Source organism: Nycticebus coucang, chromosome 22 (genome assembly GCF_027406575.1).
Source record: "Nycticebus coucang isolate mNycCou1 chromosome 22, mNycCou1.pri, whole genome shotgun sequence".
Lineage (NCBI taxonomy): Eukaryota > Metazoa > Chordata > Mammalia > Primates > Lorisidae > Nycticebus > Nycticebus coucang.
Genome location: NC_069801.1, coordinates 12,655,370 through 12,681,649, shown reverse-complemented (window position 1 = coordinate 12,681,649; position 26,280 = coordinate 12,655,370). Strand labels below are relative to the sequence as shown.

At 53.2% G+C, this 26,280-nt stretch overlaps 1 protein-coding gene across 11 annotated transcripts in view; it reads right to left on the bottom strand.

The window, feature by feature from the left end:
* Positions 1 to 26,280, bottom strand: part of ARHGEF10L (Rho guanine nucleotide exchange factor 10 like) — a 154,261-nt gene that overhangs the window by 70,063 nt on the left and 57,918 nt on the right. For 8 of the 11 annotated variants that reach the window (XM_053575188.1, XM_053575190.1, XM_053575195.1 and 5 more), the window contains exons 5-9: positions 13,328 to 13,419; positions 12,305 to 12,388; positions 8,189 to 8,358; positions 3,021 to 3,137; positions 237 to 345 (exon numbers count right to left, since the gene is read on the bottom strand). In XM_053575188.1, the coding sequence (XP_053431163.1) occupies positions 237 to 345; positions 3,021 to 3,137; positions 8,189 to 8,358; positions 12,305 to 12,388; positions 13,328 to 13,419 (572 nt within the window). Of the gene's footprint in view, positions 1 to 236; positions 346 to 3,020; positions 3,138 to 8,188; positions 8,359 to 12,304; positions 12,389 to 13,327; positions 13,446 to 26,280 lie in introns of all 11 variants that reach the window. The other 3 variants (XM_053575193.1, XM_053575194.1, XM_053575198.1) reach the window with 2 other exon arrangements.

The following is a 26,280-nucleotide window of genomic DNA, read 5'->3' as shown; positions in this document are numbered from 1 at the left end:
GAGGGAGAGGCCCACCTCTCCTACAAGAGGCAGAACATGTCCCCAGGGAGCAGGAAGCAAGCTGGGACGAGGACATTCAGGACTCAGCACCTAACCCTCGCTACCAGAGGAGTCCAGACACCCAAATGACTTCCCATTCCAGAGTGACCTCAGGGGAATGGGGCAAAAACTCACCCTCCCCTGCCCCTCAGCCTAGAGCTGGGTGCCAGACCCTACTGGCCCAGGCAGTGCCTCACCGAGGACGTCCTTCCTATGCAGAAAGGAGACCTTGCGCATGACAGCCATCCTGGTCTTCTCCAGCCCATCCTTGGTCCCGCTCTTGGCGGCCTTCATGAGCTGGGTCATCTGAGCAAAGGCAAAGAGGTACATCAGGGAAGCTGAGAGAGGACCTGGGACGACTGCCACTCAGGGCCACCCGCCTCCCCGGCCTTAACCTGGGCTACAGACGATGAAACCACCCAGCCCCTCCCTCCCAGGTCAGTGAGCAGAGGCCAAGGACAACAGTGAAGGTGAGAAGGTACATTTGTGCCCCAGGGGTTTCCCTGCAGGAACTGCCTTTATGGGCAAGGGGAGGCCCTAACCAATTTTAGGGGAGGCTGGAGGCCTGGAATCTTGAGCCCTAGTTCAGGTCTTAGGTCTGCCATTCCCCAGCAGTGTGATGCTGAGCAAGTCACTCAACTTTACCAAGCCTCAGTTTCCTCAGGCAAAACCAAGGTAACAGCAATACCCACCGGTACCCAGGGCTGTGAGCCCTACCCAGCCCAGGTCTGGGAAAGCCCCCCAAATAGGAAAATGTGCTAGACAAATGTCAGGCACGATTTTAGGGCAACTACGGAAGGAGTGCGTACACACCCTCAGCCCATATGCAGAACCCAAGTGAGGAAACCCATCCCTGCCCCCGCCCCGAACACAGCTAGTTTTCTTACTCAGCCACTGCTTGGGATGCGGGGTGGGGGGCAAAGGCTGAAGTTGCCAGAAAGCAACATGCAGCTTCCCTTGGTGGGGTGGGATCCTTGGACACTGATGCGGCAAGCTAAGCGGGACTTGGGGCTCGAGGAAGACACGCGCCCAGGAAGAGTAAGCAGGCACCGTGGGTGTCAGGGAAAGCCCAGGCCTGAAAGGAGAGCTGCTGTCCCCCCAGCCCCAGCCCCAGCGCTCATGTCCTCTCCAACACACAGCTGCTGCTGCCAAGAGGAGGTTCTGTAGTGACAGAAATGCTCTATATCCACACTGTGCAACATGGGGCCCGCCAGCCACAGGTCACTACTGAGCACTTGAAATGTGCTGGGGTGACTTAGGACTCCAGTTCCTAATTATATTTCATTTTAATGAATTCCAATTTAATAGCCACATGACTTAACATAATGGATAGCATAGTTCTAGAAACACCTTCTTCCAAAAACTCAGTGCAGAAGGTAGGAGCACTAATTGTGGGGGAGGGGGCCTGGTCCCCTGTAGTCGCACTGTCACCTCTAACAACCCCATCTCTCACTTAAGGGTCCAAGCACTTCTAGAGATCTGGGCAAGGACAGTGGGGAACTGTGCACAGAGAGGCAAGGGTGGTGGCTTTTCAGGAACAAGGCCTACTTGCTGGAAGCCACCAGCAGTGGGGAAAGGGAAGGAAGGAAGTCCCCGGCCCCTCCTTGCATTCACAGGGTACAATTCTAGAGCTGCCATGCTTGGCCTTTCCGGGGGAGTGGTCACAGACACCACTGAGAATCCAGTGGGAAGGATAGATGTTAACCCCCAAAAGTGCACATGGATGCTCATCCCCCACTGTGTTCCAGAGCCAGCTCCTGTCCTGCCATAAAGTATCAATGGGGCTGTCCTGTGAGGGACTCACCTGAGGCCCCTCTCTTGGCATTTTCCTGGGCAAAAGGCAACTACCCCTGAAGGGTTCCTGCATAGACCTGCTGTATCCAGCCTGGGGCTGTACTCGGGAAGTAGGTGCCTGGTCTTAAACTCTACCCGTCACTGGTTCCCTGCTCCTCTGGGAGCCTCATCTTCCACAGAGGTTAACCTGCCCCTCCCTGGGTCACAGGCCCCCTGAAACGTATCTATGAAAGGGCTTCACGGGCATCACTGCAGGATGCAGAAGGCCCAGGAACCCCAGTGTGACCACCAGCAAGGGACTTGACTGGCCTCCAGCTAAATGATGGCAGAGAGACAGCTGCACCCTAGGGTGCCATGGGGATAAGATGGCCAGGCCTAAAGGTTACAGAGGCCTCCACCCACACAGCTCCCAGGCCAAGCACAGCCTCGAGCACCTGGCAGACTGGATCATCAGAGCCCCACATCCTGGGGACTGGTGCTATTAATGCCCCCATTCCACAAGCAAGGAAACTGAGGCTCAGAGCAGTCAAGGAGCCTGCCCAGGATCGCACTGCAAGGAAGCGAGACTGGGGTTTAAACCTAGGCCCACAGGCCTCCAAAGCCCAGACTTCTGCCAGGACACAAGGAAGTGCTCAGTTAATGGAAGCTACTATTGTCAATATCACCATCATCCAAAGCCTGAGTCTAATCTGAAAGGAAGGCGCTGCGCTTTCTCCTACAGACTTCCTCTTCCAGGATCTCTCAGAACAGCTGGGAAGGGTGGGGACATCCAATGTCGCCAACACTTGAATTTTTCAAAGTGCAACCCAAATGGGTTTTAATTAAATGCACAGATTTCTGGCCCCTGCCCCAGCACTCTTGAGGGTGGTGCCCAGGAATCTGCATTTTTAATGAAGCACCCAGGTGATTTTGAGAGCCCTAGAGTTTGAAAACCCACCCTGGAATTCTACGGATCATCAGTTTCTTTCACCTGCAGGTGGAGAGAAAGATACTAGGCAAGAACCCGGAAGGAAACACGTGGCTCAAAGCCTGGCAGTTCCAGCACAGAGGCAGTGGGGCCAGCTACCAGGGCTCAGGGGCAGGCTCCTGAGGCTCAAGCTCACCCGAGGCCCCGGGCAGCAGGAAAACCCCCTGGAGGCAGCTCAGCTAGAAGCGGCCCGTGGAGGACTCGGAGGGACAGACAATACCTTACAATCGTACTTGTGCTTCAGCTCCTGCATGTCTCTCCCCCCAACTCTCAAAGCCAAGATGTCTCTCTTAGTCCTGGCGTATCTCTCCTTTAGCCTAGTCAGGTCTGGAGAAAGCTGGAGCCCCCAAGCGGCCAGGCAGAAGGAGAGCAGGCGAGAGGAGCAGGCGGGACAGGGAGGAGACAAAACACGGACAACAGAGGAGAGAGGAGACTCAGGTGAAGTGGCAGAAGGTCGACTTGGGGCAGGCGGGATCTGGCAGCCCAGGTCCCAAGCAGCAGTCCAGCCAGGTCCTGCCTGGAACTTCTTCTAGCCATGTCCAACCCCCACATGCCAGGTGGCTGGGGGCTGGGTCGCTACAGCAGGGAGTCCAGATGTTGGGAAGGGGAGGTGGGAGGGTAACAAGCCCAGGCCCCCCTCTCTCAGGGAAGGGGAAGAATGTTCTGAGGATAAAGACTGTGTCTTCTCCCCATCTGTGTAGTGCAACACTTGTAACACGGAACGTTCTCAGTAAGTTTGTGAGGTGAACGGATGGATAGCAGGTGGATGGATGGGTGGAATGGGGTGGGGGGAGAAGAAATGAATGGGTAAGTGGGAAAAGGCATAGGAAGATGGATGAATGGGCAGAAGGACACTTGGGCAGATGGATGGACAACGAACAGATGGATGGATGGATAGACAAGCTCATGGATGGATGGATGGGTGGAGGGAGGGAGGGAGAGAGAAAGGGATGGACAATGAGTGAACAAATGATTACATTTGGTTGGGTATAGCTGAGCAAACGAATAGGTAGGTGAATGAAGAGACAGTGAGATGAAGGACTAAAAGGAACAACACAGCTCTCCAGGAAAAAGACCCTGATCTGTAGCATTTCCATGGTGTGAATACACCTACGAAGGTGACATCACTGAACGTGGGTTTGTAAAGAGATGCACAGGATTGGTTCTTGAGTTCTTAGGTGCTAGCACAAGCTGCCTCCAGCATTCAACTGGAGGAACAGGTGGGTGGATATAGAGAGGGATGGGTGAAGAGAAGGAGGAGCAACTGGATGGATGGATGGACCACGAAAGAACAGACAGACGTTCAAATGCATGAGCTGTGTGAGCAATAGTAATATTTAGCAAAGCACACAAAAGGCCAAGATGGGTGCTACTTCTAGTGAAGCAAACAGAAGGATTAAAGGCATGAGCTTTGGAGGCAGGCCATTCAAATCAGGGCTTCTGTTTCCTAGCCAGAAAAGTCTCTTTACCTGTCTGAATTACAGCTTCCTCACTGGTAAAGAAAGTGGCCATAGTAAGAGCTACATTACAGGGTTGTTAAGAAAATTAAATGGAATCTACACATACAGCCCAGTGCTTAGTAAGTAAAATATGGAAATATTTTCCAAAATATAGAAGTCATTCTTATTTTATCTTTTAAATTGTAAGTACTCCATATTTGTTGAATAGACAGATAGTTGAGTGGCTGGAAGGATGAGTAGATTGGTGGATGGGGGTGGGTGGATGGATGGATGGATGGATAGATGGATGGATGGGTAGGTGGGTGGATGGATGGGTGGATGGATGGGTGGGTGGGTAGATGGATGGATGAGTGGGTAGATGGATGGGTGGATGGATGGATAGATGGATGGATGGATGGGTGGGTGGGTGGATGAATGGATGGATGAGTGGGTGGATGGATGGGTGGATGGATGGATAGATGGATGGATGGATGAGTGGGTGGATGGATGGGTGGATGGGTGGATGGGTAGGTGGATGGGTGGATGGATGGACGAGGTACAGTATTTTCATCCATTTATGATGTTGAGTTCTGGTTTTACCATCTTACTGGCTGCGCGACCCTAACCACCTCACTTAACTTCTCTGAGCTTCATATAGGTTTTCTGATCAACAGAATGAGAATCTTAATGACAATAATAATGGCCACTCTGGGGTATTAGGAAAATTAAATGATGCTGCTTTGTAGATTGTCCTATGCCAGGCAAATGTTCAGTATTCTTCGGAAAGTAAGTTTGCAGGTCAGGTGTCCTTCTGAGTGTTACCTAAACTCCAAAAAATACTGGGGAGTTTAGGGCTATTGATCTGTTAAAAAAAAAAAAAATGCTTGACACAATATAAACCATACATTCCTGGGCCTTCTGCTGCCCCTCTCCTCTCTCAGGGTCAGAAGAACTAGAGGCCGCACGCACTGACTCACACCTGTAATCCCAGCCCTTGGGAATCCGAGGCGGATGGATTGATTGAGCTCACGAGACCAGTTTGAGCAAAAGCAAGCCCTCGTCTCTAAAAATAGCCAGGTGTGTGGCAGACACCTGTAGTCCCAGGTATTGGGAGGCTTAGACGAGAGAATTGCTTAAGCCCAAGAGTTTGGGGTTGCTGTGAGACCACAGCAATCTACCAAGGGTGACAAAGTGAGACTCTGTATCAAAAAAAAAAAAAAAAAAAAAAAACAGAAAAACTAGAAAATGTTAGAGGACCAGAGGTCACATGCTGAGTTGGCCAGATCAGAGCTTCAGCGGGGACAGACTGAAGCCAGAACTGGCATTTCTGTAACGAGACCGTGAGTTCCACAACATCCCCTGCCCAGCTGCATCACAGAGACCTCAAAAAGAGATCGCAATCACAGAATGGAAGGGTTCATCACAGTCCATCCCACAACTGGAAAAAACATCTCACTGAACTCTGGGTAGCCACCCAGGATAACCTGTTAACATTACGGGATGAGGTGGCTGGGTCAGGTGCTTCTGAGGAGGTCCCTCTGCAGACCCCTTGGTCCCTTTCTTTGACAAGAGCACTTGCCTAGGGCTGGCCTCTCTAGACATCTGAAGGAGGGGCTCCCTCAGTTCTCCTGCAGCTGGGCAGGGTGCCAGGCCCACAGTCAGACTCTAAGGACAGGACAAAACACTTCCCCAGACCCCTGCAGCCCTGTACCGCAGAGCACACAGCACAATACACAGCCAAACAGCAGCGGCCCTAAAGCGTGCAGCTGCCGCAGTGCCGGCCTGGGAGCAGGTGCAGCGGCTAGGGAGGGCAAAGCACCGGCAGGCAGGCCTCAGTGCGTACCCCTGGGCAGAAGTGGGCACCAGAGGAAAAGCCCCTCTACAACCTTCAGTGTCCCTAGGAGCCTGCTGGTCAGGGAGCAGGTGGGCCTCAGCCATGCCAGAGAAAGAGTCCTCACAGTTAGGAAAATCCCAAAAACCATCCCACATAGTTTGACTGCTGAGGAAGGGTCCAAAGTCCCCAGCCTGAAATTATGAGGGACAAGAGCCCACAGGCAGCCGCCAGAGATCCTACCCCAGGACCAGGCCATGGTGGGGTGTAGCCAGCATTTTTTGGAGCGCTCTCTGGCTTCCTGGGGCCAGAGAGTTATCAAAAGGCCAATGTCCAGGCTCTACCCTAACTCTGAACCAGAGTCCATGGAAAGGAGGACTCAGCATCTGCAATTTCAACAGGTACCCACAGGACTCTAGTGCCCATGCAACTCCAAGGACTGCCGTGGGGAATGCAAATTCAGCATCCTCATCCCTTTTTCCCTCTGAGAGGTGCCTACATTTCCCTCCCAGTCCTCAGCAATGAACCAGGGGCCTGGGAAAGTGACCATGGACTTGGGAACAGAGAAGGGACACCAGAGGCTGAGATTCAAAGGCTGGACCAGGACTCAAAAGTCCCATCTGGTCACACACAAGAGCAGAACTGAGACTCACAGGACATACCCATATGAAGAGGCCACCCAGGGGTCTTAGGGATTCACAACCAAAAGCATAACCTCCTCTTCCCTAAAGCAGTGCTCACTGCTGCTTCCGAGCCACATGAAGCAGAAGCAGCCAGTCCCGGGCTTTTGCCCGGGCCATCCCGCCAGCCTGGAGCACCTTTCCCATCTCTTCCAGCCTGAGCTCAGATGCTGCTCACTTCTCTAAAGCCTCCTAGCATTGGCCTCATCAGCCTCCCATCCACATCAGGCACATGGCCAGGCTCATGTTTACATAGAGTCATTTTTGACAAATTGTTTCACATTCAGCATTTCCTCTGAGACCATAAAGATTCTCCGAACCTGGGTCAGGCTTTCCATTTCCATGTGTCCCAAGCCACAAGCAAAGATCTGGATTAGACACATGGTAGGTGTCACGAATGCTTCACTTTGTGCCACTTTGCACAGCGCAGCCATGGAGACCCATCTCTAATGGAGCCCAGAGACACCTGCTCATCCCCAGGCCTGCTCAGAACTCGGGGAGCCCATCTTGGTCTGAGGAAAGGCTCTTAGGGGTGGGTGCTGCCCTGGCCAGCACACCTCTCTCAGAGAGAATCTCCCCAACTCAGAGGAGGGCCGGAGGCACCGGGAGAGTCTCAGGAGCCTGCCTCGTGAGGCATGAGCTGGCCCCGTAATCCCAGCCCAACCTGGGCCCCCACCAGGTGGAGCACAGGTGGAGCTCTCCCACCCATCTGCATCTTTCTAAAAAGAGCCTGGAGGACCCCAGTTCCCTCTGCCCAGGCAGGGCTGTTAGAAGCTGCTCCCATGAAATTGCAAATCTCAGCATGGACTGAAGGCCTTCTACAGAACATGGGAGGAGTAAGGATGTCACAGGAAAGGAAGAACCAGACGGTCTGTCTTCTCAATGTCAGGAGCTGCCTCTATGGAACAGGAAGAAGGATCCCTGTACTGGGCAGAAACACCAGAAAAACCAAATGGGGCACGGTGAGAGGCCTTGGAAAGACACCTTCTGGGCAGCTCTGACTCTGCCACAGCAGCCCCCACTGTCCACTTCCCCCAGGCAGAGGACTGTGTGGGCTGGAGACTGGTGTTAGCATCTACCCAATAGGGCATGGGGATGGTGTGGTGTGGGGCCCAAGTGCCAACTCTCCCCAGTTGTTTGGGTTTCCTGGCTCACTGTGTTGAGAGGCTCTGAGGCCCAATCTGAGCCTGCAGCAGGGTCTGCCATAGCCATGGGGTGGGGGTAGCACCTGTGCCAACCATGCCCCTGCAGAGCTCAGGCTCTCCATGGCCAACTGCAATGCCTGGGCATCACCTCCTGCTTCAGGGACAACCTGGGCCACCGGCCCCTCTCCCACTACGGTTCTGGGAATCCCTGAGACCAGATATGAGTCTCAGGCCTGGCCCTCACTACCCCACTCACCCCCTCCCTGAGGTGCGAGGCACCTCCATCCCCTCACCTTGGGCTGGAAGGATACTCGGTGCTTGGTGGGCTCCACCTCCGGCTTGGTGTCCTCCCCGGAGCCCTCGCTGTAGCTCTCAAACTCACTGGAGCTCCAGCCTAGGTCCTCGGCCTCCCGCGGCACCCTGTCCCGGTGCACATCCTCGTAGAGCAGGCTCCTCTCCGCTCCTGCAGCCGAGGGACAGCTGGTGAGCGAGGTCCTGAGACCAAGCCCCCAGACTTCAAGCCTTGTAATGGGACTCTGGGGCTCCAGCTGCTCCTCCTAAACCATAAAATGGAGCCAGTGACAAAACACCATCCCCCTCATAGACAGAGGAGAGCACGAGAAAATGGGGAAAGCCCAAGAAGTATGTGGGCCATGCGTGGGCTTACAAGCACTGCTCTTCTATGACCTGAGCACCCATATGGAGCCTCCTGGGAAGTTTTTGCTGGAGGGGCAAGTCCTGGCTCCGGCCTTCAGCATCCTTGGGGGTGAAGTAGAGATTGTTGGGGCATTAAAAGAGTCACTCTGGGAAGGGGCTGGCACTGAGCCCAGCCCAGGGCAGGCCTTCATAAATGTCATTCCCTTCCTAGGGACCCCGCACCCCAGATCTGAGTTCCCATGTGGGTCCAGGATGGTCCGGTAGGGGGCGCGCCTGACCCAGCATCCAGGCGTGGTCCTCCTCTTCCAAACCAATGCCTTGGACTTGAAAATACGGGGATAAAAAGCTGAGAGTCTCCTCCTCTATAGGGACAGGTCCCCCAGGGCCAGGGCACTCTTGGGGCCCTTCTTAGCAGGGTCTGGGATGCTTCTTTAAGGCTGAAGTGAGAACACCTGTGTCCCCAAGCTGGCATATGGGGTTCCAGCCCCAGCCCTATCACTAGGAGACCTTGGGCAAGGCCCTTTGCCTCTCGGGGTTTCATTGCTTCATCTGTCACCTGAAAAAGAGCAGACACCTCACAAAAGCGAGGTCAGACTCCAGAAAGTGCATGAAGATGAAAATGCTTTTGTCAACAAAGAAGAAATATGGTATTGGGAGGGTTTTAAAAAACAAGTCTGCTTAGCCAGGTGTGGTGGTGCCCACTTGCAGTCCCAGGTAATCAGGAGGCTGAGGCGGGAGGATGGCTTGAGGCCAGGAGTTGGAGGCTATATAGTAATGCCCTACGATCGCACCTGGGAATAGCCACACCAGCCTGGGCAACACAGTGAGATCTAATCTCTTTTAAAAAAAAAAATCATCTTCTAAGAACAATTGTGCCAAAGACCTGGGAGCTTTGGTTATCAGAGACCTCTCTGCAAAATGCATATGGTAATAAGTTGCCAGGGGAAGTAAATGAAATGTGCCCAAGAAGCTTTGTAGAAAGAGCCTGGCACATGACACTTATTCAACCAAGTGCAGAGAGGCTTTGCACATGGTGGCTCTGGGTGGGCACAGGTGCCATCCCACTGACCCAAATCTCCCAGCTCCACCCCAGGAAAGTTGGAGGTAGAGGGATGAGAGATGAGGAGATCGTCAGCCAAAGACTGAAACAGAAGCTTAGATGCTCTTGGGTCCAAGGACCAGCAGAAAGCATGAGGTTATTTTTAAGCAAAAGACAATAGTGACTAATATCTCCAGAGAGGGTAGCAGCTGTGATCTTTAGAAGGCAGGGCTTCTTGTCCTGTTACTGCTATGGAGGCCCCACGCCTAGTGACCAAAGAGGCAGAGCTCAGTTTTACAGATAAGTCAACGGAGACCCAGAGAGAGGAAGCAGTTCTCTACATGACCTTCCCCCCAAAGGTCCATGAGTTCAGGCTATTTTGATTTTCTATGAAGAAACCAAGGCTCAAAGGCACAGAGCCCTGTGTCCAAATCAAGGGCAGAGCCAGGATTCCGGTATTTGAACCCAGGACTGTGTGTGTACACTGGTGCAGTCTTCCCCTTGGCTGACAACCCCCTCTCTGAGCTCCTGATGAGCCCACACAGTTCCTGGCAGGCCAGTGCTGGGACCCTTGGCAGGTGTAACACGAATGAAAACAGCCAGCAGTGGCCCTTTGTACAGAGCACTCACCCAGAGCCAGGCCCTGCACGGAGCTCATTACAGCTACATCTCACAGCCTTTTACAACCCTGCAGGTGGGAATCCTGAGGGTGGGGATGGTAATCCTCAGAGCTAGGATGCAAATGCAGGTTATCTGATTCCCAGGCTCCCAGGCCACCTGCTCTTAACCACCTCAAGGCAGGATCACAAAAAACACGCCATATCCTCCCAGGCACTGCTGGGGGAGGGGGTGGGGTAAATTGCTTAATCTGATTAAGGTAGAAAACAGTCCAAAGGCGTTAAACAACACTGAGGCCCCCTCAGTCACTCATCTCCTCCCAGCTCCAGAGACACCACTGCTTCCCAACGGAGTGTTCTGTTTCCCCACCTCCCTAGATTAAATGAGCTATAAGCAGGAAAATGTACTCTAAGCACATCCCAGGAGTGCTAAAGGGACGAGCAAATCCTGGGCCCGTCTGTCCCAGTTCCTGGGACAAGAGTTAGGAGCATGGCTCTGGGGCCCTGACGCCTTGTCACATGATCTGTGTGCCTCTTCCCCTAGACTGCATGCTGCCCAAGGAGTGTTATAGCTGCCCCGAAAGACTAGGAGCTCCTCAAAAGAAAGGGCTGTGTCTCCTCCATTAGATAGAAAGCCACTGAAAATAGGCAGAAAAGTATAGTAGAAAAAGCAGGTGCTGAGGCTCACACTTGTAGTCTCAGAACTTTGAGAGGCCAAGGCAGGAGGATCACTTGAGGCCAGGAGTTCCAGGCCAGCCTGGGCAACACAGTGAGACCCCATCTTTATAAAAAAAAAAAATTTTTTTTTTTTTTAGGATTGATTTTTTTTTTTTTTTGAGGTTTTCTTTTTTTGTTGTTGGGGATTCACTGAGGGTACAATAAGCCAGGTTACACTGATTGCTTTTGTTAGGTAAAGTCCCTCTTGCAATCATTTCTTGCCCCCAGAAGGTGTTACACACACCAAGGCCCCACCCCCTCCCTTCTTCCCTCTCTAAAAATTTTTTTTTAATTATCCAAGCATGGTGGGGGGCACCTTAGTGCTAGCTACTAGGAAGGCTGAAGCAGGAAGATCACTTGAGCTCAGGAACATGAGGTGCAGTGAACTGTGACCATGCCACTGCACTGCAGCCTGGGCAACAGAGCAAGACCCTGTCTCAGAAAATAGGAGAGGGGAGGGGAGGAGGAAGGAAGAAAAGGAAGAAGAGGAAGAAGAGGGGAGAGGAGGGGAGAAGAGAGAAAAAGAAGAGTCATCCGTTGAAATCCTGGCTATATGATCTGGGGCTGGTGGCTTAACCTCTCTGACGTGACTGAAGCCATAGGCCCTGGCCTGCCGACCTCACGGAGTCACTGGACAATGGAATCCAATGTGCTTTATGTGTCATAAAATGCCACTCAAATTCTCCTGGGGTAGGGGATGGAGCACTGGACTTGGAGTCGTAATGACCCATGTTCAAATCCCAGCCCTGCCTCTACAGTTAGTTCCCTTGTCTGTAAAATGAGGACCTGATACCCCATACAAAAGTTCTGAAGCAGGTTACACAATGCAAAATGTGAAAAGTAGCTTGGCCTCCTGTGCTGGCAAAGAGGTTCTTTCTGTTCATTGTTATTCAATATTCCTCCCAGCAGGAGAGCTCCAGCAGGACCTACCGCAACCCCACCCCACTTCCCATTTATGGCTGTAATCTCCCACCTGCCGTCCCACCTCGGTCCTAAACCCATAGCAGGTGCGGGGCTTTCTGCAGCTTTATCTGCCTCACCCCTTGGGTTTAACAATTTGTCTTCTTCCCCAACAGCCCTGGGAAGCCGTGTGTATGGTCCCATTTTCCAGAAGGCGTGGAGAGGTGACGTGACCTACCCAGGACCCACAGCCAGAGAGCGGCCCCGCCCCGTGACGCCAGGCCCCGCCCCGCCAGGCCAGGCCCCGCCCCCGGCCGCCACTCCCCGCCACACCGTGACCGCAGCGGGTTTAAAGGCAAAGAGGCGGGAACTGGGCTGAGTGGGGACGGAAGCAAAGAGAAGGAGAAGACCCTCCCCAGGCCCGCCGTCCCTCCCTCCCTGGACCAGGAGAGAAGCGGGGAGCCTGGCAGAGATCCTACCGGGCGGATGGGCATCCGGGCTCTCGCAGGGGACGTCGTCATAAATCACATCTTCTTCCAGGGCGGGGAAAGTGAAGCGGTCGACTGGGAAGGAAGGGAGAGAGAGGGAACACCAACGGGGCTGTGGCTCCAGCCGAGGCGCTGCGGCCTGACATCAGGACCGCACCGGCGGGCGGCACGCGGCACCTTCTCTGCCAGCCCGGCCCAGCCAGCTGCTCTCCGGGTGTGCCGGCTTCCTCGCTTCCCCCCGCCCCCATCCACTCCAAGGCGCCCTCTCCGGGACCACGCAGAACCCACCTGCCTCCCTGCCACCCACCAGGCAAGGCCTGCCGGCGTGGCTGATGGAGCAGCTGCTCACGGTCCCGCATGCGTCATGATGCAGCCTAGCACCTGTGCCCTGGTCCCCTGAGCATCCGCAGTCACCGAGGGCCCAGCCCTGGCCCCTCCCCCACTGAGCTGAGCCGTGATTGAAAACCAGACTCTGCCCCAGAGGGGAGCCTGCTAGAAGAAGTCAGCGGTCCCACTGCCCTACCTGTGATGCTCCCCAAAGCCTGGGGCCCCTAGAACCCTCCTCCCACACTGACTCTGCCTCCAAAAGGGACCCTTGGCCTGTCCATCTCTTACCAGTTCCCTAGTACAGGCTCTCAGCCTCTCTCTCCTAGAAGTCCCCTCACCCTCAGGCCTTTGCACAAGCCGGCCCCTCTGCTTGGGACTCCTGCCCCCTCCCTCTCTGCCTGCAGGACTCATCCAGGCACCTGCCCACTGCGTGGCAACTGCCTGACTCCGGGTCTGGTTCTGCACACAGAGGGGCTTCCCCTGATTACCAGGGCACGCCCACTGCCCAGCCGCCCTGGCCTGTCCTTAGAGCTTTGTAAGTATTCCAAGAGCAGATGAAAGGCAATACATGTCATCTGCTCCTAGACCTCGGCTCTTGTGGACAGTGAGTAAGCTAGAGGAGAACTCATCCTAGCACTATTCTGGAGCTACCTGGGATGGGCAGTCAGTGGGGGCGGGGCCACTTACTGCGACGGGAGCTCTTCCGCTTCCAGCTGGAGCGCCGCACCCCAGAGTAGGCTGCGACCACCACGTCCCCATTGCTCACCACAGCCGGCACCCTGCGGGCCAAGACAGCGCTGGTGAGCTGCAGAGAAGGGGACAGCAATCCCTTAAAGCCCCTTAAAACCCGGGGCAGCCCCTGACCAGATCAGTAGGGCACATGACACTGGGGAGGCCTGTGGGGGGTTGGCCTTGGACAGGGACTTCTCTCATTGTCCTCATCTTTAGAAGGCACTACAAGGCCCAGCTGGCTACTTTACAAGAGTGTAAAGACCAAACCCCTTTACAATAGTAAGTACCAAGTACTCTAGAGAGGGGTCTGTCTGCCCTCCAGGGCAAATTCAGTGGGGATCTCCATCTCTCCATCCTCCCAGCTGAAAATGAAGGTTGGGCTGGGAGTCCCTCGTTTTTGCAAAAAGCAAGATCATGGGAGGTAGAGCTTGGTGCCCCACACACTTGAAGATGGGCTGGACCCAGGGACTACCTTCTGAAAAACAGATGTGCACACCACAGTAGCAGAAAAACCAAGCAAACACTGCCTCAACTAAGAGGTTAAGGTGAGCATCTCCAGAGATGTCACATAGGTACCTGATATGATGTCATGAGACAGGCACTTCACTTCCATGGTATGTTTACCCGAAACTCATAACCTCAGTCTAATGGGGAAACATCAGACAGACCCAGACTGGGGGACATTCTACAAAACATCTGGCCCTTACACCTCAACACTCTCAAGGCCATAGAGACCAAGGAAAGATGGAGAAACTGCCACAGGTCAGAGGGGGCTGTGGAGACCTGACATTAAGTGCGATGTAGGATCCTACATGATTGGATCTGGAACAGGTAATGAACATTAGCGGGAAAACTGGTGAAATCCACCTAAAGTCTGGAGGTTAATAAATGGTACTGTGCCACTGTAGGTCTCTCAGCTCTGACAACTGCACTAAGGGTCACATAAGATGTTAACAGTGGGAAAAACTGGGTGAGAGAAATGTACCCTGCTCACTACTCTGCATATCTAAAATTATTCCAATGTGAACTTATTATTATTAATAATAATTAATGTGCCTGGTAATAAGGAGAGCAGAGATGGCACAGATGCTCTCTGCCTGTGCTATCCAGCATGGCAGCCACGAGCCACACTGAGCCACATGAAATGTGGCTTGTGTGACTATGGAACTTAATTGTATTTTTTTATTGTAAGATATTTAATTTTAAACAGCTCCATGTGGCTAGTGGCCACTGTCCCAGGCAGCACAGTCTAAGTCACCTGCACTATTGGAGGAACAATCTCAGTTCACCTGTTACTGCCAGAAGCCAGCAGTGTGGCCCTGGGATGAGGAAGGCAGTACCTTTTAGTCCTGAGGTAACATTTTTCATAATAGAAAGTTAAGTCCAGAAGGGACATGGCTGTTCTGGACCAGGCCGGGGGTGCTGGGTTGAGCCCCCACCTCCTGGCACAGAAGCATCCTGAAGGAGCTGAATCAGCTGCTCAGAAATGCTCAGACAGAACCAAACTGTTCCAGCTAGAACTGACCTGACCTTAAGAGAGGTTGGCTTGACAGGCTGCCAGCCTTAGACCTCTGTGCTCTGAGGGTCTAAGGCTGTCACACAACCATGACAATTGGTGACCCTGACAGAGGACCCTCAAAGTACCTGCTACGTGCTGCTTGCTTTGCTTTACACACATTTGCACATTTAATTTCACAGGGACACACAGAGGGTGGTGATGTTATCCCCATTCTCCAGGTAAGGAAACTGAGGCTCACAAAGACTCAATTACTTAACGAAAGTCACTCGGCTAATTGGTGGGGGCTGGGATCTGACAGTAAGCCTGTCTTTGGAGCTTGTGTTGTGGCTTGGAAGTATTTGCATTTAAATATTCACCTATATCACAAACTTGCTATGTCATGAGGTCTCCTAAATGCTTGCCTGTTCAACCAACATTTTTTAAAAAAGGAAGAGGAGCAACAACCCTTGGCACACAGGGGTACACGTTCAAGTCTCTGTCTGCTAGGGTCTAAATACTAAATATCTCCCTAAAAGGGGGGAGGGGACACCCCCCAGCCTCATTTCCTACCATGCATACTTGCAAAAGTATGCTCATTGCTAAAATCTTCACTGCTCAAAGTGACAGAATTAGGAAGTAGGGCCTCTGGAGAGGTGATTAGGTCATGAGAGCAGAGCCCCCATGAATGGGATGAGTGCCTTTATAAAGAAAAGAAGGCCCAGAGGGCTCCCTTGCCCCTGCCACCGTGTGACAACACTGTGAGTAGGTACCACCTATGAACCAGAAACAGGCCCTCACCCAACACTGAATCTGCTGGGGCCTTGATCTTGGACTCCCCAGCCTTGAGAACTGTGAGAAACAAGTTTCTACTGTTTATAAGCAACGTGATCTATGGTATTTTGCTGTAGTCACTGAAACAGACTAGGACACCGTCCAAGAGAAAGCCTAACACCCATCTCCAAGGTTGCAGTGAAGAGTAACCAAGGGAATGTGAAGAAGGGCCCAGTGTAAACTCTAAAGGTGACATCCAGGTGGGGATGGCATCCTGGGGTGGGGTCAGAAAGCTTTAGAAAGATCTGGAAATATGCTGAGTAGACTCATGGGGGTGGGGGGGAGGCTGAAGCATGGCCCTCCTCCTAGTAGCACATGATCAAAGCACAGTGAGCAGCCAGCCCAGATCCCCGGGCCGGGGAGTGGGGGTTGCCCAAGTCACCTGCCCAGCAAGTGGTCTAGCAGCAATTTGACACAGTAGATCTGCCCACAAAGCCTTGCTCTCAATGCCAGCTCTGTGTGCCCCCCATACTGGAGCAGGGGTTCCCCAGGCAGATGAAGAAAGGAAGGGCTCCCCAGGAGGGAAGAGGAAGAGGAGTAAAGTGGGGGTGGAGAACACAAGCAAAGCCCCAGCTCAAGGCAAGTATGCAAAGCAGCATGGCAGGAAATGAGGCTGGGGGGTGTCCCCTCCCCCCTTGCCTCTTCCAGTGCCTGCCAAGGCCACCAACCCACCCTACAACCACCCAGGGGCAGCCTCTCCCAGCTGCTGTCAGAGAAAGCCACACAGGGCCCTGCTTGGCTGGGACGTCTAATGCTTCCTGTGAGCAAACACTCCTCCTGGGGCCTGCTCAAAGGCTTCAGATAACAAAAGGGCCATAAAAATCCATAAGAGGCTAATTATCGCCCCCTTATCTGAGCTTCCTGCTCTTCTAATGCCTCTCAGCCAAGGCCAGCTACTAGGATTACACCCAGGCTGAGAGGTGAGGCCACTGCAGCCCAAATGCAAAAGCAAGAAGCCAAATCCATAGAGAGGAACAGAAGAGGAGAAGCAGGAATAAGAAGAGGCGGACGCAGAGGCAGGGGACAGAGGAAAGGACGGCCCCCAGAACCTACAACCGGCAAAGTCCACTGCTGGTGTGTCTCTGCTCCATGGGGCTTCAAGCACTTCCATGCGCTACCTCCTCTCTCTCCAGAGAGCAGCCAGGAGGGGGGGCCCGGGCCTGCTCTATCCTAGTCACCCCACACCTTCAGTCCGTGGCACATAGTCTGGCACTCAATGATGACCAGTGCTGGTCCACTCCAGAGAACAGCAGTGTCCCCCACTCTCTGCAGCTGCTGGTATAGGCCCCAGTTTCTCAGTGAACCCCCCTACAAGGTCCCTTCCAAGAGGCTGCACAGTGTGGGTGGTCAGGGGGACACTCCCCAAACCAGAACAGTCTGAGGATTTCTGGACACATATGGGCATTTGGGGGCCTTTTCTGGGACTAGGCATGAAAACCATGAAAGAGGAAAGAATTGCACCTTTGAGGAGTAGAAAGGCCCAGAATGACATTTGCCTTAGAAGTTTTGGAGGAAAACCCAACTCACAGTACTGAGAGGGCCAGACAGCAGAGCTTCCCCACTCAGAACGTCACCACCTGCTTCCAAAACTGCCCCTACTGCATCCCCAAATCCAAGTGATGCAAAGAAAAGGCAAACACATTAAGCCCAGATCAAACATGTTGCCAGATTTCTCTTCTGCCCTGGCCACTTTCTGATTGGCCAAGCCTGTCAAAGCCAAAAGGACCATAAAGACTATCTGGTCTGAATATTCAAAGCCAGCTCTGCCCTTTAGCATCACCAGGGAGCTCCTAAAAGATCCTGGGGTCAGGGCTTCTGCCTCAGTGACTCTGACCATTCCGTTAGTCTGAGAAGGGGCTGAGGCATGAGCCACAGGTGCTTTTAAAAGCTCCCTGTTGTCACAGTACATTGGGTCACGCCTGTAATCTCAGCATTTTGGGAGGCTAGACAGGACAATCATTTGAGGACAGGAGTTCAGGACTAGCCTGGGCAACACAGTGAGACCCTACCTCTCAGTAAAAAAAAGAAAGTTAGGCTAGGTGCTCACACCTGTAATCCTAGCATTCTGGGAGGGCAAGTCCAGAGGATCCCTGAGCTCAGGAGTTTGAGACCAGCCTGAGCAAGACTGAAACCCTATCTCTACTAAAAATAGAAAAATTAGCCAAGCATAGTGGTGTGCACCTGTGACCCCAGCTATGCTGGAGGCTGAGGCAAGAGGATCGCCTTGAGCCTAGGAGTTTGAAGTTGCAGTGAGCTATGATGCCACTGCACTCTAGACTGGGTGATAGAGTGAGACTCTGCCTCAAAAAAATATAACTAGGCATCACAGTGCATGCCTGTAGTCTCAGCTACAGGGGGAAGCTGAGGCAGGAGGATGGCTTGAGCCCAGGAGTTTGAGGCTGCAGTGAGCTATGATGACGCCATTGCCCTCCACCATGGATGACAGAGCAAGACCCTGTCTCAAAAAAATAAATAAAATATTTAATTTTGTTTTTTGAAGGCACATAAAGACTCTCTTAAAGCACACAGTCTGGCGCACGGTGGTCCTCGCAAGCGCTCTTCCCCATCCTTCCCTTCACCTCTTTTCCAGGTGCAGAGTCCCTTGATGGTTGGCACAGTGGCACCTCCAACCTGCACACAGAGAGGTGCCAGGATCTAGTCTGTCTGTCCTAAGCCACTCCACTCACAGTCCCTAAGGACAGCAGTGGGAGCCACCCAGGGGAATCTGGGAGGGCTTCACATGAGTCCATAATCCAGTGCTCGCTGAGGGGTGAGCAGCAGGACTCTGGGAGCCACGTCTGTGCAGCTTGGGTGCTGATCCACACCCGGGCCTCTGGCTTCCTACGCCACAGCACATGCACCTGCCACCCGACCCCCAGGCTCGGCAGTGAGACTCGGACAGGCTCTGCACCCCCAGCAATAGTGCTATCAGAAGCCATGTGGGGTATTGTAGAATATAAGTTATCATGAGGAAATGCTCATGATATGTAATTAGGTTAAAAAAAAAAAAAAAAACATGAAATAGCATTTGCAGTCAAACCAGAGATCTATATAAAAAACGATGCATATTTGTATAAGGGCCTAGCAAAGAAGCTGGACAGAAACACAGTGGTAGAATCGAAGGTGCTGCTACTCTACAGTTTCCTACACTTTCTTGTTTTTGTGCAATAAACATGTGTAACTTCTTTACAAAAAGGGAGCAGAGGCTCAGCGCCTGTAGCTCAGCGGCTAGAGCGCCAGCCACATACACCAGAGCTGGTGGGTTCGAACCCAGCCCAAGCCTGCCAAACAATGACAGCTATAACCAAAAACTAGCTGGGCGTTGTAGCAGGCCCCTGTAGTCCCAGCTACTTGGGAGGCTGAGGCAAGAGAATCACTTAAGCCCAAGAGTTGGAGGTTGCTGTGAGCTGTGACGCCACAGCACTCTACCCAGGGCAACATAGTGAGACTCTGTCTAAAATTTAAAAAAAAAAGGGAGCAGGAAGGAAGGGAGGGAGGGAGAAGGGAGGAACCTCTCAGGCAATGCTAAGCAATGGATGGATTGGCCAGTGTGGAGTCCCCTGTGCCCAGAGTCTGCCCAAAAAGATCTGTACCCTTTGGGGACAATGACAACTGGCAGTTCACTGGCCAAGCACCTGACCCTCCACCCCTCACTTCGTCTCCAGCAGTGCCATCAGGCGGATCTCATCATCCCATTTCACAGGAAGAAATTGAGGGTTAGGGTCCTGGATCACGTGGGTAACATGGAGGGCGAGCAGGATCTGTGCGGGAAAAGGTAGAGCCAGACAGGTCAGAACATGGGTCTGAAAGCCGCTTGTTTAACCCTCTGCCTCATCTGGTGCTGGGACCATGGGCTGATGTCATTTCCTCTTGGTGCCTGCTTCAGTATCTGTAAGTGGGGATTACAATGGCACCTGCCCCATTAGAGTGTCACTAGGATTAATGAGGAAGGGGAAGCAAAGCCCTCAGAATGCGGCTGGGCAGGTAAGGGGTGCCAGATACACACCCCCAGGCACACAGAAGTAACACAGCCTGGCACAGAGCATCAGCCCCTCATCCCGGGTGCTCAGTGAAGGTGTGCTGGGGGGAAGGACAGAAGGATGGGAGGATGGAGGGGAAGGGCAGGCAGGATGGCAGTCAGCGGACTGCAGGCCAAGGGCTGCCCCAGCACTGCCTGGGCATGCAGAAAGGGCTGCAGAGAAAGAACAGGGCCCCTGCCTCAGGCTTTGAGCCCACATGCCACCACCTGCTAGCCCAGTGACCCTTCTCTCTGGGTCTGCAAAATGGGACCCATAGTAACTTCCTCTTTCCAGGGCTGTTGTGTTGTTGCTATAATACTACCACGAACTTGGTGACTCGAACCACGGATCTATGGGTTTCACTAGGCTAAATGCAAGGTGCTGGTGGGGCTCCTTGCAGAGGCCCCAAAGAAGGACTATTCACTTGCCTTTTCCAGCCTCAAGAAGTGACACCTGCATTCCTTGGTCATGGTCCCTTCCTTCATGTCCAAAGCCTGCAGTGTAGCATCTTCTCATCTCTCCTCTGACCCTCCTGCCTCCCTCGTAGAGGGACCTTTGTGATTACATTGGCCCCACCAATAATCCAGAATAATCTCCCCATCTGCAAAGTCCCTTTGCCATGCACAGTAGCACATTCAAAGTTCTGGGGACCAGGATACAGAAATCTTTGAGGGGTGGGGGCCATTACTCTGCCTCCCACAGTTGCTGTGAGAATCAAAACAGGATGTGTGTGGAAAGGGCCATGTAAACTGTAAAGTCCGTGCACATGTGATTAGTAGCAGCGTGCCTTCTTTGTGCCAGCCTCTAGGGAAAGACTGAGTCCTGTCTCTGCAGGATCCAGGCATAGGTGTCACTAGGTTCATTGAAGGGTGTGTTCAATACAGAGGGCCTGGGATCCAAAGGTCATGGCTCTGATGTGGAAGCTAAGAACCCTGTTTCCACCCTCAAAGGTGGAAAAGAAGGAAAGAAAAGAAAAAACAAAACCAGCTTTTACAATCTAGGCCTTTAGCAAGGGGCAAGAAAAGAAAAGGTCTTTAGTGGAAAGAAGGGCCTGGTCCTCATAAATGTCCCTTGAGGGCCTCTATGGGGGGGACAGCTCACAGCAGCCAGGTCCCACACCAACCCTGCAGGACAGGACACCAGGAGACTCACGTGCTCTAGTGGAAGAAGCCAGGATTCCAAACGACTCCTGACTAGGTCTGTGGCCAATTGAGAAACCTTGAGAATTTTCTCTGGGGACTGGAGAACACTCTGGCCTTGTTGACCTGCCCTTTCCATGAGCCCCCATAACAGTCAGAAGCCACAGGCCACAAGTGCCCTGTTCTGTCTCCACGCTGCTTCTCTGAACCTGGTCTCCTTGTGGCCTGATCATCTCAGCTCCTCATACAGCCAGAGAGGAAAAGTCTCCCTGTCCTTTCCAGGAATCCGGCTGCCCCGTTCCTTTCCTCAGCTCCAGGCCCAGGCAGGAGACACTGGCCAATGGGCAGCACAACCCACCCTGTCCAGAAAAGCCCAAGGGGCAGCGCCTGTGGCTCAGTGGGTAGGGCACTGGGCCCATATACTGAGGGTAGCGGGTTCAAACCCAGCCCTGGCCAAACTGCAACAAAAAATAGCTGGGCGTTGTGGTGGATGCCTGTAGTCCCAGCTACTCGGGAGGCTGAGGCAAGAGAATCACCTAAGCCCAGGCGTTGGAGGTTACTGTGAGCTATGATGCCACAGCACTCTACCGAGGGTGACAAAGTGAAACTCTGTCTCAAAAAAACGAAAACAAAAACAGAAAAGCCCAGGAAGGGGCAAAACAGGTACCTCCAGGAAGACCATGAGGACCCCCACAGCTGGATCAGTAGCCAAAACCCTGACCCACAAGGAAACCCCAAGGCCACGGGGGCCCTGAGTAGATAGAGGCAAAACTAGGCAGGAAAAGCAAACAACTCCAGAGGGGCCAGAGTCCATGGGGCTGCTGCACTCAGAGGTGAGAGGTGCAGGCCTGAGTCCAGGAGAAACACAGGAAGCCCAGGACCCTCACATTTCCAGGCCACTGCTGGGTGTTCGGGGCTGCTCTTCCAGCCACAATGCCTCTGGAGGGCTCATGGTGAAGTGAGCACCTGGGCTCCAAACTCCACCAGCCACCCTGCACCTGGCATTGCCATGCCCTGAGGGGACATTAGTGAACAAAACATCTCCCCCTGTGAAAAACAAAAAGGTCCCTGTCTCCATGGAAGGGACAGGAAGCAAAGAGACCCATGTCCACACCCCTCCACACTCACAAGACCTCTGTGGGGAGAGGGTGGGGAGAGGGGGCTACTTTTATAATACTTTGCTCCCCTTTCAATCACCCAGAATCCCACACCAGGCAGTGCCTAGTAAGGCTCCCTAGGTGGAGTCTATGAAACAGCCCACTGACTGCTTAGAAACCAGTCTCCCAGAGCTCAGAGGTCATCCCTGAGTGGGCAGGATTCTTACCTCAATAAACACACCCACAGTCAATCATTCATATGCAGGTGGCCACACCCTCCCTGGTGAACCAAAGTGTGAGTTCCTACAGGCAGGTAGCACAGCCAGGCACCTGGCGTCTGGGTCAGCAGGGCCTTGGTTCTGATGAACATGTACTATCCACATGTAATTATGACCATAGCACGTCACTTCCCTAAGCCTCAATTTGCCCATCTATAAAATGGGTAATGACAGTGTCTACTTCCCAGAGGTGGGAGAAGTAAGAGGAACTGGGCATGTAGCTCACTCAGCACCTGGTACACAGCATACATGGTCATTATTGTTATTTGCTGTTATTATTATTATTTGCTAAAAGATCTGCCCTGTTTAGGAAAGAGAACATGCCACCAGGTAGCCCAACACCTCAATGCTTGCTTCTTCCCAGCAGTGTGGTGGCCGCACTCCCAGCCATCCTTACCGCTTGAGATTGCTATGCAGGGCGGTCCAATTCTAAAACTGCCCCATGGGTCTTAGTCAAAACACACATCCAGCAGCACCAGCAGCTCTGTGTACCCTTAGGCAGCAGCCTGGCCGCTCCTTCTCAGCAACCCAACAAAGTAGGCAAGGGAAAGAGAAGTCCCTGGGCCTCAAAGCCCACCCCCACACCCTGTTCCTTGCTCAGTGCAGCTGTTGCCAAGGTCACCTGGCCTGCAGGTCAGCCTCAGTCATTCTCATGGCCATCTGCCTGGCAAGTGTGATTTTCACACACAGACTCGGAGAGGTGGGGGCCAGCTGGTGTCACACAGCTTGTCAGGAGCTGCTTTAAACCCAAGTCTATCTGACTCTCAGGAGCACAGAGCCAGACAGGAGAAGAACAGCAAATATACTCGGAGCAGCAGGTGCAGGCCAGGTGCAGCCCTGTGTCTAGCTCACTTATCCTCACAGAGCCTGCAGGAGAGTGGGTTTATTATACCCATTTTACTGATTAAGAAAGTGAAGCTCAGACAGGAAACAACTTGCTTGTTGGCACAGCCAGTGAGCAGCGGAGCCAAGATAGCACCACGTGGCTCAGAGCTTGGGTTCCCAGGCCCTGGAGGCCCCAGGCTCAGCCCTCACTGCCCCCACACACACACCAGCACTTGTAAAGGGGAGATTAGGACCCACCTTGCCTCCTCTCCTCCCCAGCCGTGGAGTGAGGTCACTTGAGACTGAAACAGTTATTCCATCTACCTTATCAGAAGCCTGAGGCCAGCTAGACAGACAGAAAAAGCCCAAAGCCATCCTAAACTTCCCAGCAGGGAGTGTGGAGGAAATGAAAGATGGTTTTTTCCTTTCTCTTGGATAATAAAGAGAAGGAAAGTTGTAGATGGATTCCTCTCCCGGAGAACTCCAGGAAAATCACCACCCTGGGAAGCAGCTGGAATTTTTTTTTTTTTTTGAGACCGAGTCTCACTTTGTTGCCCCCAGTAGAGTGCCGTGGCATTATAGCTCACAGCAACCTCAGACTCTTGGCTCAAGCGATTCTCTTGCCTTAGCTTCCCAAGTAGCTGGGACTACAGGTGCCCGCCACAACCCCCGGCTATTTTTAGAGATGGGATCTCACTGTAGCGCAGCCTGGTCTCGAACTTGTGAGGTTAGGCAATCCATTCCCAAAGTGCTGAGATCACAGGTGTGAGCCACCGTGCCTGGCCTCAACTGGAATTTTAGTAAATGCAGACCTGGAAGGGAGGGAATGTAGCTGGGGGCAGCGTGTATGAGGAGTCAGGAGGTGCCAGCCTCTTACTGTCTGAACCTGGGCAAGTCCCATCTGGCAGCCTCCCTATGGGTAAGGTTAAGGGGATGGACTGGAGGCCTCCTGGGACTCCTCCCCTAATTGGTGCTGTGCAGGGAGTTCGTGTCCCATGAACACTGTCCAGTAGATGACAGTAAAAGTCTTTATGCCTGATTTAGGAACTCAAAGGTGACGCCCCTTCGCTCCTCCTGTTGGGGAGACACAAGCTCCAGCAGCTCAGCCCAGCCCTGGAGTCCACGGCACTCCGATCCCGTCTACCAGAAGCATCCACACCAGGCAGGAGGCAGGAGCAGAAATACACACAATGTGCACACTTAGGAGAGCCACACTTCCTGGCCAGTCTCACTTATTCCTCACAGTGCTTCCGAGTGAATATTATTTCCATCTAACAGGTGAGGAAACCCAAAGTCAAAGTCACACAGCCAGTGAGGGGCAGACTGGGGATCAGAACCTGCGAACTCACACCCCCGTACTTCTAGCAGATGGTGTGCAAGGGAGCTGGGGTAACTCCAGGGTGAGCTTAGGACAGGTGGTGGTGCCGTGGAGTGGCAGGCAGGGGGTTAAAGTTAGAGACCAAGCCCCTCTCCCTGCCCCCTGCCCAGAAATGCCTGACCCATGCTGACCTATCCCAACCAATAAGATGATGAAAAACAACCCCATGCAGCGGCAGCTCTGGGGGCCACTGGGTCACTTGGCCTCAGCATAATTCCCCGAGCCAGGGAGCCAGCTCCTGACATGCGATCTGGCTGCCAAGTCACCAGGGCTGAGCAAAGGAGCCAAGTCTCCAGGACACAGCAGGACCACTGGACTACAGGCCACCAAGAGAGGGCAGGCTCGGGGCTGCAATGCCTGAGTTCAGGGAACCTGGGGTCTACAGGAAACAAAAGTGCCAGATCCTGGGTAGGGGTGCACTTGCCCCCCACCCACACCGCTCCCCAGCCCTGCACCTCTGCTCACAGACTTCTCCTATGTGGCTACCACTCCCCTCCACCACCTCCAATGGTGAATTTATACTCACTTTGCCCCACCCATCCCCAGCCTGGTCACGCTCTGTCACTGTCCTCTGGTCATCCTTCTCTGTCTCACTCATTTCTGCACTTGCCCCCAGACTGAGCTTCTCCACGGCTTCATTCCTGACCCACCCTGGAGAATTTAATGCCTTGGGAGATTATAGCCGTCACAGCTCTCTCCAGCCCAGGTGCAGGACCAATGGCTGCTGATTCATTTCAGGTCCCTAATCAAGGAGGAGAGGCTTGCCCCTAATTCTGACCTTAATTACACAGTAGCCAGCCCAGGAGAAACCCTCTCAGGGTCCACCCTCTCTGGACAACAAATAAGCACATACAGGGACTCCTTTCTGTCTGGGGGGGGTCCCAGGCCTGTAATCTGCATCTCTGAGACTTCCCACCGGGTGACACCTGCCTGAGAATTAGCCCCCCCCTCATCTGGCTCACCCCAGGAAGACAAAAGAGGGCTCAAACACCCCTCTTCCCACCTGCATGGCCAGGATTTAAACTCAAGCCCCCAGATGCCCGGTGGCCTAGAAACCACCCACCCACATCCTGAGTAGCCTCAGCTTTCACCATCCCCAGCCCCCAAATGCACCATCCAACTCAGATCTGACTTGCCAAGATCACAGAGGAACCGTGCTTAAAAAGTAACTGCCTCGGGCGGCACCTGTGGCTCAAAGGAGTAGGGCACCAGCCCTATATACGGGAGGTGGTGGGTTCAAACCCAGCCCCAGCCAAAAACTTAAAAAAATAATAAGAAGTAACTGCCTTGATTAGGGACCTACTGCAAGACTAGGCACTCTACCCAGTGACCCATTTTACAGATGAGAAAACCAAAGCCCAGGAGAACTTTAACTTATACAAGGACCTGTGGCCAAGATGGGGGCCAGAGTCAAGATGCAGACAGTCTCCCCAGCATCCAGGCCTCCCTGCCTTTGACTCTAGGAAAATCACCACCCAGGGAAGCACAGGAGGGCAGGGTCCCTAACAGCGATTGTCACAGGAAGGGGAATGGCAAAGCAAATGACAACAGCAAAAATGATGACAACAGGCCAGCACAGTGCTGGGCCCCAGACAGCCAGTGGAGTGGGCACTTCCATTGTTTCCATTTTAAGTACAAACAGAATGACACTAGGAGAGTTTCTGTGATTCCTCCAAGGCAGTGGTTCTCAACCTTCCTAATGCCGCGGAGCCTTTAATACAGTTCCTGTGGCTCGCAACCCACAGGTTGAGAACCGCTGCTCCAAGGCCACACAACTAGCAAGGCACAGAGGCAGGGTTTGGAGTGGGGCTGCTTTCCGCTATTTCGCAGACTTGTGGGGAAA